Source organism: Brachyhypopomus gauderio, chromosome 11, assembly GCF_052324685.1.
Source record: "Brachyhypopomus gauderio isolate BG-103 chromosome 11, BGAUD_0.2, whole genome shotgun sequence".
NCBI lineage: Eukaryota > Metazoa > Chordata > Actinopteri > Gymnotiformes > Hypopomidae > Brachyhypopomus > Brachyhypopomus gauderio.
Genome location: NC_135221.1, coordinates 1,138,914 through 1,148,685, shown reverse-complemented (window position 1 = coordinate 1,148,685; position 9,772 = coordinate 1,138,914). Strand labels below are relative to the sequence as shown.

The following is a 9,772-nucleotide window of genomic DNA, read 5'->3' as shown; positions in this document are numbered from 1 at the left end:
CCAAAATTATTTTTCCCTCCCAATCGGTCCAAACTAGAGATTGACATGAGCCGGCCCAATCAGGAACCCTCCCGAATCTCCCGATTAGCCACTCCGGCTCTGCAAGACAGAGAAATACCAGTAGGTCTGGCAGTAGGTCTGGCTTTTCAAGCTAAAACTATCCAGTCAGTTCTGTTGATTAAGGTCTACAGCCCAGGACAAGCTGCGGAGTTCTTCCTGAGCAGAACATCCCCACCAGCACCATGGTGGGAGCTGGTGGAGTCCTGGGCCTTCATGTTCACGTGTGATGTTTACCTGTGATGCATCGCACACTTTGTTAGGATGCTAAGAACTACCATCTACCACCATCTATATATTTATTTCTACTCTCTAATTCTTCCTGCATGCGATCATTCCTCCAGTAATGAATACTGTGCCCATAATGCTCAAATCATATTAATGTAATTATCAAACATTTCATGTAACGTAGCCCCACCACCCCATGGGAAACTAATCCCAGTTGAATAGAGAATCAGAAACCAACACCAAAACATTTAAGAGAGACAGTATAATTAAATGCTCTTTAATCTGTTTATTACCGCTTCTTATGTAATCACATACACAATCAGTTTTGGCCAACAGGTGCCCAGAAGTGGAAAAATTTCTCCAGGACGGTTGGAGTTGTGGCCTGTAGAGTCTCTAGAAGGTCAGAACCGCCCGGATGCTGGAGAAACCAAAACCAGAATGAACAACCACAACTCACTCTCCAGTTCACACATACAACCAGCGCACACGCGCGCACACACACACACACACACACACACACCCGACAACCAGCGCACGCGCGCGCGCACACACACACACACACACACACACACACACACACACACACACACCCGACAACCAGCACAGACACAGACACACACACACTCACGACAACCAGCACAGACACAGACACAAACACACACACACCCGACAACCAGCACAGACACAGACACACACACACACACACACTCACGACAACCAGCACAGACACACACACACAGAGGGGGACACACACAGACACAGACACACACACCTTTTCCCATCATGCATCAGGTTGAATGCTTCGTTGATCTTCTCAAAAGGCATCGTGTGCGTTACAAACTCATCCACCTTCAGTTTCTTGTTCATGTAGTCGTCCACCAGTTTAGGGACACTGTCCACACTCTTCCAGCCTGCCAGGGTGAAGCATCAGACACCCCTCACTGATCTGAGGTCAGGTGTATGCCACTCACACAGGACATCAGGACCCACACACACACACACACACACACACACACACACACACACACACCTCCGAACGCCGTTCCCTTCCATGTGCGTCCCGTCACCAGCTGGAAGGGGCGTGTGCAGATCTCCTGGCCTGCACCAGCCACGCCGATGATCACACTCGTACCCCAGCCCTTGTGACACGCCTCCAGGGCAGCTCGCTGAGAACCAGCACACACACACACACGCACACACACACACACACACACACACACACACACACACACACACACACACACACACACACACACTTCTACATCTCACAGCCTTGCAAAACATCACAACTCCCACAGACATGTCTACAGATCAAACCACCAGTACAGGTTTACAGGCTGAAGGGTTAAAATCAACACCCTGTACTAACAGCCAAAGATACATGCGGTATCAATAATGATACATGCGGTATCAATAATGTTTTATTGGTAATATTACCATTATTGTTAGTAGAATATAATCATACCTTCACAATAAATCAATTGTTGTACTTGTACATATTTGAGATATTTTTGTCCTCTATTAAAGCATCTGTCCTCCGGGCACAGACCCCACGTCTTACCATAATGTCCACATTTCCGATGCACTCAAAGGAGTAGTCCACTCCTCCGTCGGTCATCTCCACCAGCACCTCCTGGATGGGTCTGCTGTGCTCCTTGGGGTTCACCACGTCCGTGGCTCCGAACGTCTTGGCCATGTGGAACTTCTCCGGGTTGATGTCGATGCCGATGATCCGGGCGGCTCCGGCCGCTTGGCAGCCCATGATGGCAGCCAGACCCACGGCGCCCAGACCGAACACGGCACAGATGGAGCCGGCCTCCACCTGCACCACACTGGCGTTAACCTCGCACTACACGCTAGACCCGTTACAGAGCGCAGAGACGCTACACACCACCAGGTTTAATGTCTCAACACAACATGCACTTGAAAAGCACAACACAGCATAAATGTTCTGTGTTTTCAGACGTTCTGTGACAACGACATCACTCAGCCTGGCTAACGAACGGCTGCTAGTTCATCTACAGCTGCTACGTTTGTTGCACGTGTAAAATGGTTGTGCCAATATGTTCGTGGTGGATCATACGGTAACTCGGCGAACCTTGGCCGTGTTGAGAGCAGCTCCATATCCAGTGGAGATGCCGCAGCCCAGAAGACACACTTTGTCCAGGGGGGCGTTCTCGTCCACCTTAGCCAGCGAAATCTCCGCCACCACCGTGTACTCGGAGAACGTGCTGGTGCCCATGAAGTGGAAGACGGGTTTGCCCTTACAGGTGAAGCGGGAGGTCTTATCAGGCATCAGCCCCTGGCCCTGGGTGACCCTGGTGGGGACACAACACAAGCTGTGAAACAGTCTGGAGATGTAGCGTATAAACAAGGCAGTGTCCCATTACCTGATCTTCTGACACAGGTTGGTTTTGGGATTTTTACAGAACTTGCACTCTCCGCACTGTGGAACATACAGAGGAATGACCGTGTCCCCTTAAAAGAAAGCAGAAAGGTCAAAACTGCCAGAACTGAACACGTGTGAAGAGAACTTCACTTCCTGCAGTATCATCTGATGACCAACATCAACTGCAAACCGATCTCGATTTGGACTGTATGGCAGATTTCACGAGTAAAATTTAAGAACCTCACTTGTCTCTGTACAAACATACTAGAGTGTGCTGGGACTATTTCCTTGAGAAACAAGTTCATGTGCAAGAAAACTTAAGATGTGTGCCATAAACTGTCCCAGTATGGTCTATTTTCAGCAGGCAGGTTAGGGTCAGGGGTCAGGGTTAGGCACCTGGCTTAAACTTGGTGACACCGTCTCCGACGCTCTCGACCGTGCCAGCACCCTCGTGCCCCATGATGACAGGAAACAGCCCCTCGGGGTCACTCCCGCTCAGGGTGTAGGCGTCCGTGTGGCACACCCCTGTGGCGTGGATCTAAAACGGGTCACGTGCACACGTGTGTCAATCATATAACAGCTGGACTCCATCGCCCTCACACAAAGTCCAAACTGGGTGGACAGCAGCGTAATATTCTCAGCGCAACACTGAGCGTTCTGGTACAGTGTCTAAAATGAGCCACATCTCAGCTGCACTAGTTAAACAGTTAAATGTGAAGCACAGATCCTGCACTTTGCACCCCGGAGGCACTAGTGCACACACACACACACACACTAGTGCACACACACCCAGAAGAGGGTGTGAACTTCACCTTAACTCGCACTTCACGGGCGTTGGGCGGCGCCACCTCCACCTGCTCCACCACCAGACGCGTCCCGGGCGCCCAGGCCACCGCGGCTCTGCACCGGATCACCTGTGAACGGCGGAGGTCACACACACACACACACACACACACACACACACACACACACACACACACACACACACACACACACACACACACACACACACACACACACACACACACCGCTCAGCTGCGGTTCGGCGCGCGCGGCCCGGGCGGGTTCACGCGCCTCGTGCAGACAGACAGGACTTGAAACGTGTGCGCGCGCGACCCCCGCTAACGGAAAACCTGCAGGAACGCAGCAGAGAAACAACAACAACACCGTGTTTAATGTGACGGAGTTTATTAAGACACCAAACTTACTTTACCCGCCGTGTCCATGTTACACCGATCACGGAGGAAGAGGAAGAAGAGGAGGAGGCGGCGCGTGAAAGGGAACACACGGTTAACCGTCCAATCAGAGCCTCGCCCCGCCCCTCGCCCCGCCCCTCGCTAGGGCAGGTGGGATCTGAGTTATTGATTAGGCAGAAACACCAATTAAGATCAATCACATCGACCCAGTTACACACATGCACATTTCGCCTTCACTCTCTCAAAAAACAAACAAAAAATACCCCAAACAAACAAACTCACGTTTTTCTTACTCAGCGTAATAAACGCGTAATGATCTCGGCTACTTTCCTTAAATATGTTTATATAAAGACTTCTTTTTGAATTTATAAGATCATAATTTTAATATTTTTTCCAATGCGGTGTTACGGTCAATTCAGTCCCCCCTGTTACCCCTAAACCGCGCATGCACGAAATTTAAAGGCAACTTAATAATAGTAAAAAAATAATGAAATAAAAACATTAAATCCGACGCATTAAATCTAGCTAGCAAGCAAGTTAACTAAAACAGAGGCCGAAAAGTAGCGTAAACAACTAAATATCCAACTAATTTTGTACATTTAATCCTCTGAGTGAACTTTACAACAGTTAGTCACAAGCACGCAGTTAAATTCAACTAGAATAAAAAACCAAAGCCCAAATAATTACGTTTACGTGATGATTTCGCACATGCGCAGTTTGGGAGGAACAGGGGGACTGAATTGACCGTAACACCGGAACAGCTCACTGTGGTTTATTACTGGGCCACTAGATGGAGGCAAAGAGCCAATTTCACTTTCACAGACGGAGCCCGTCGTGTGTTCCTGTACCGTCAGAAAGCATCAATGAGCAGACTGAACAAAGACTGAACATGCCATAGACCCTTTGTGTGAGGATGACTCACTGTGGTTGTGACAACTGTAAAATATCCTCATTGGTTTATAACCTTTCCAGTACTAGTTCCCAGTATTCACTGGCATGGTTTTGAAGATCTGGGTGGATCAGTTGATCTTGATAAACATATTCAATGGAAAACTGTAAGACTGAAACGTCGTGTTGAATTAACAGACTTATCAGCAAATTATCAACAACAAAATATGAGACACCAGCAGCACTGCCCGTGAAGACCAATCAGATTATGGGGAAAAAAGACTTAGAAACACTTACCAGTTAAGTTTTTTTAATACCACAAACAACATTTCACTTGTACAAACACTGCAGCTTTATTCTGTACAAATGGCCAGAGCTGTAATCTGTATTCTCTCAATGTGACTGGAATCTATCGATGTGATCTGTAATCGGCTCAGTGTGCCGAACAAGGATGCTTTTGCATTATATATAAAAGAGGTGTGTTGCTGGTCATATTTCATCCGATATAACCTTCAGTAAAGACAAAGTCAAACACGAAGAACCTCGTGTCCTTTAGCATACAAACACGCTGAAGCAGGATTCAGGATTCACTGCACATTTACGGATCAAATAATCAACCTCCACACACGCGCACACACACTCACACGCAGATATACAAAAAACTATTAAAATCAGGTTCTGCAGTGAACTACACGAGCCTCAGTGGACACAGCGCCCCCCAGTGGACACAGCACCCAACAGCCTCAAACGGTTGCTCTGTGTCTTCCTCATGAAGCCGCTTCTGACGTCCAAGTAAGACACGCGTCTGCCATCACCGTCCACCTGTGGAGGAGAGACAAAGTCAGACGACCATTAGAACCTCCTCACTGAGGAACCATGGAGTAAACCAGACCTCCTCACTTAAAAATAAATGTGCCATATTTGTCAATTGTGAATTTACACCTCTATCGAAATTTGTCCTCCGCAAGGTTTGTCAACAAACCTTTTTTCATGACGAAAACGAGAAGATAACTAACTAAATAAAAACTATACGAAGGGATAAAAACGATGACGAAATTAATGGACATTTTAGTCAAAGAATAAAAACAAGACGAAAATATTGGCCAGCGACGACATTCAATCAGACCTGATTTAGTTTTGAGAAAGGTAGGGATAAGTTAAGAGATCCAACCGTAACTACTTTAGCATACACGGAGAGGCGGGACAAACCGGGTAACCGTCCAATCAGAACTAACGTATTCACATCGCACAGAACCTGGGAAGACCATACCAGCCTGTGAACTGTGATCACTCATGAAATTCAACTCAATGTTAACGCAACAATGTCAGCAGGGAGAAAGATAAGAGGCGATATATGGACACATTTCTCCTTTGACTTTGAGAAAAAGAAGATGGTGTGTAAACCATGTGGAACGATGATGTCGGGAAAAATACGACAAATCAAACGACATCTGCGGTCTACGGCATTGCTGTTTTTACGACACCCAGTTTTATATAGAATGTAATATGTATTGTTCATAAACTCCATATGTTTTTTTAGGTAGAGCGGGCCTACTGGTAATCAATGTTTTGGTATTGTTATGCTCAATAACTAAGTTTAGGTCAATTTGTTTTTGTATATATGGCACATACAAACAATAATTTTCTGTAACTGGTTAATAAATGTTTCATTTTGTGCAAGTGTATATAATGACTATTACACCATTTATATTTGTCAACTAAATTCTTTTGATAATTAGTCGACTAAATTCTAATGAAAATTAGTTGACAAACTAGATTAAGACTAAAAACAAATCCAATGACTAAATTATGACTAATACTAAATGACATTTTAGTCAAAAGACTAAGACTAAAACTAAATCAAAAATTGCTGTCAAAATTAACACTGCTGTGGTGCACACATGCCCAGAGCGGTGGGCAGCCCTAGCCCGGCGCCCGGGGAGCAGTTGGGGTTAGGTGCCTTGCTCAAGGGCACCTCAGTCATGGCCGCAGGTCTGGGAATCAAACCCATGACCCTCCGGTCACAAGACCAGTTCCCTACCACAAGACCATGACTGCCCCCTCACTGAGGAACCCCAGAGTAAACCAGACCTCCTCACTGAGGAACCAGACCTCCTCACTAATCTTTAGGTTTCAATTACACCTAAAAGAACAATTTTGCAAAAACGAAGCAATGCTAATAGTTTGACTAAATGTTACACTACAGTCATCACAGAAGTGTTAAACATACTTCAGACTGGAATGTTTCTCACTAATTTAAGAATGAGACTAGGAGATTAAGTCTACAAACTTGTACAAACTCCATGTCTCGTGGAACTGTAAATATATCAAACACTCACCTCTGAACCCACGGCCACCACCCCCTTCTCTTCCTCCCCCGAAGCCGCCTCCTCCTCTTCCTCCCCCAAAGCCGCCTCCTCCTCTTCCTCCCCCAAAGCCGCCTCCTCCTCTTCCTCCCCCAAAGCCGCCTCCTCCTCTTCCTCCCCCAAAGCCGCCTCCTCCTCTTCCTCCCCCAAAGTTGCCCCCGCCACGCCCTCCAAAGCCACCACCTCCTCTGCCTCCACGGAACCCACCTGCAAGGACAAAAGTTATACACACAGTTATGAACTGAACTCAGACCTTTCAATAGCAAAACACCACAAACACCCCAACATACACACGCAAACCATGACCCAAACACACACACACCCACCCTGACCCAAACACACACACCCCCACCCTGACCTATAGACCTTCACACAGACCCTCAGATGCACACACAGACCCTGACCACAGCTGGGTTCTTACCTCCTCGTCCACCCCCCCTGCCTCTACCCCCCCTGGCAGGCCCCTTCTCTCCTGGTGGCCGGGGCAAGAACTTCTGCAGGGGCAACAGCTTCGCCGGGTCGATATAAAACTAAGAAATGAAGATGATGATGTGAAACTAATTCAGCACTGAAAGGCAATACCACTGTTCTCCAAAAGTTATAATTGGTGCATCAAAATCTCTCTCACACACACACACACACACACACACACACACACACACACACACCTACCTTCTGGAGCTTCTTGAACGATGATGCTTTCATGTTTTCAGAGAGTTTGACTGAAAAGTACTGAAGCCACAGTCAAGGACAGAGCTCGGACTCAGGATCAGGGTCGGGGTTCAGTCAGGCAAACAGCAGCACACAGATACAACACACAGCATTATACAAGACGCTGTGTGGCCACAGGGCAGGTTACTGTGGTCCCCAACTCTGTCCTCAGACAACACGCAGGTAAATAAAGGATACAAAGTCTCGCAGCTGCCCAAAGATCTCGTCCACCTTCCCAATCTGTTCCTTGTTCTCCAGGTACACAGGGGCGTTGAAATACGGCACCATGTTCTCCGACGTCACACACTTACACACAATGTCGTCTTCACAGGGGTGCACAAACTCGCCGAGCGCTAGGGAGAAACACAGCACACACACTCACATTGCAGCTCAGCCCACCACATCTATACACACACACTCACACACTACACACACACACACTCACACACTGCAGCTCAGCCCACCACATCTATACACACACACACACACACTCACGCAGCACACACACACTCACACACTGCAGCTCAGCCCACCACATATACACACACACACACACACACACACGCACGCACGCACGCACGCACGCACACACACCGTGTTGTCAAACATACCAACGACGTACTCCGGAGGGCCAAAGTCCTGATATCTGTTGAAGCCTCCTCGGCCTCCGTACCCACCACCTCCGTATCCACCACCTCGGTACCCACCACCTCCACGCCCTCCCCGGTTAAACCCGCCGCCACGACCTCCTCTTCCACGGAAAGACATACTTACACAACCCTGAGAGAGAGAGAGAGAGAGAGAGAGAGAGAGAGAGAGAGAGAGAGAGAGAGAGAGAGAAAGCAAATTCGTTTAGTTTCCTGGTTCAGAAGGACAGGTTTGTTGGGTTTGACCCTAACACAGCATTAGTTCGGTTAGCTGGCCCGACCAGCAAAGCGTTTCTCTCTCTCTCACTCACACACACACACACACACACACACACACACACACAGCTGCGATCACACAAATGGAGCGAGTACACAGATCCTGCTGTCATATAAACGACGGCAACACAGCAGAACAGAACCAGGTTATAAATGGACCTCGGCACATCTAACACAACCAGATTAGCAGCGTATGCTCCTGTAGCTACATTAGCCCACGTTTACTTAACTTCTACACTGACTGCAACTTAAAATAATAAGTACTCCCCCAAAGGCGGATATTCATATGTGAGTGTATTAGACACGCAAACCCTAAATGAGAAACATAAAAGGCTAAATGAACTTTACCTCTTAAATTAATCCGCGCTCCGTTTGCACGCCGTTCACTCTACACACGTGTCGGCAGATGCCGTAAAGAAGTTCCACTGCTGTCGTAAAACCCTCATGTCGGTCGCTAGGGGCGCCAGTGTGTCTATGTAGAGAGGAACGAAAACCTCCCATAACTAAGATAACCTGACCAGGTTTACCTGGGGAGACACACACACACACACGCACACGCACACGCACACGCACACGCACACGCACACACAGGAGAGGCAGCTCTAAGTATTCATACCCCTGGCAAATTTTGACTTAAATTTACTTTTATTTAACCAGAAATTATATTTTTAACTGGAAATGACAAAGGCACCTTCCAGGAGATAATACGATGATGTACAAGAGGCATCATTGTGGGAAAAAATATTTCTCAGCTTTTAATCACATTTGAACAAAAAGTGGCATGTCCAAAATTATTCATACCCTTTGAAAACTGTCACAGTGTATGGGGGAAATCCAAAGTTCTATACCATTCCAAATAGTCCAAGCTGTTTTAAAGCGTCCTAATTACCCTGATTCATTGGGAACAGCTGTTTTAATCAACTCAACAGGAGAAAAACAGCAGCTCTCTGCAGTTAGTTTGTGGACAGTCATAGCTAAGACAAAGGAGGTCACTAAGGACCTGCGGCTGTGCAT

The 9,772-nt window shown here is 47.3% G+C and overlaps 2 protein-coding genes across 2 annotated transcripts; both read right to left on the bottom strand.

Annotated features, from left to right (window-relative positions):
• Positions 1-546: 546 nt before the first annotated feature.
• Positions 547-4,030, bottom strand: adh5 (alcohol dehydrogenase 5). The gene is made up of 9 exons (XM_077021020.1): positions 3,883-4,030; positions 3,487-3,588; positions 3,071-3,212; positions 2,676-2,763; positions 2,384-2,603; positions 1,847-2,107; positions 1,316-1,451; positions 1,058-1,196; positions 547-703 (listed from the first exon to the last, which is right to left on the bottom strand). Exons 1-9 carry the CDS (start codon positions 3,898-3,900, stop codon positions 679-681), a joined length of 1,131 nt encoding a protein of 376 aa, XP_076877135.1. The 5' UTR covers positions 3,901-4,030; the 3' UTR covers positions 547-678.
• A 1,021-nt stretch (positions 4,031-5,051) lies between these two features.
• gar1 (GAR1 homolog, ribonucleoprotein) lies at positions 5,052-9,247 on the bottom strand. Its single transcript, XM_077021019.1, has 7 exons — positions 9,107-9,247; positions 8,447-8,615; positions 8,034-8,188; positions 7,797-7,856; positions 7,546-7,654; positions 7,098-7,331; positions 5,052-5,580 (listed from the first exon to the last, which is right to left on the bottom strand). Exons 2-7 carry the CDS (start codon positions 8,601-8,603, stop codon positions 5,570-5,572), a joined length of 726 nt encoding a protein of 241 aa, XP_076877134.1. The 5' UTR covers positions 8,604-8,615; positions 9,107-9,247; the 3' UTR covers positions 5,052-5,569.
• Between the last annotated feature and the right edge of the window lie 525 nt (positions 9,248-9,772).

Excerpts from the sequence above, each read along its gene's own strand:
- gar1 (XM_077021019.1), bottom strand. The coding sequence starts at position 8,603 with ATGTCTTTCCGTGGAAGAGGAGGTCGTGGCGGCGGGTTTAACCGGGGA. Across the intron at positions 7,857-8,033 it reads TTGGGCAGCTGCGAGACTTT|TACTTTTCAGTCAAACTCTC; the intron begins GTATCCTTTATT and ends CTGTGGCTTCAG. Across the intron at positions 7,332-7,545 it reads CAGGGGGGGTGGACGAGGAG|GTGGGTTCCGTGGAGGCAGA; the intron begins GTAAGAACCCAG and ends TTGTCCTTGCAG.
- adh5 (XM_077021020.1), bottom strand. Across the intron at positions 2,108-2,383 it reads CTGCTCTCAACACGGCCAAG|GTGGAGGCCGGCTCCATCTG; the intron begins GTTCGCCGAGTT and ends AGTGTGGTGCAG. Across the intron at positions 1,197-1,315 it reads GAAGGGAACGGCGTTCGGAG|GCTGGAAGAGTGTGGACAGT; the intron begins GTGTGTGTGTGT and ends TCACCCTGGCAG.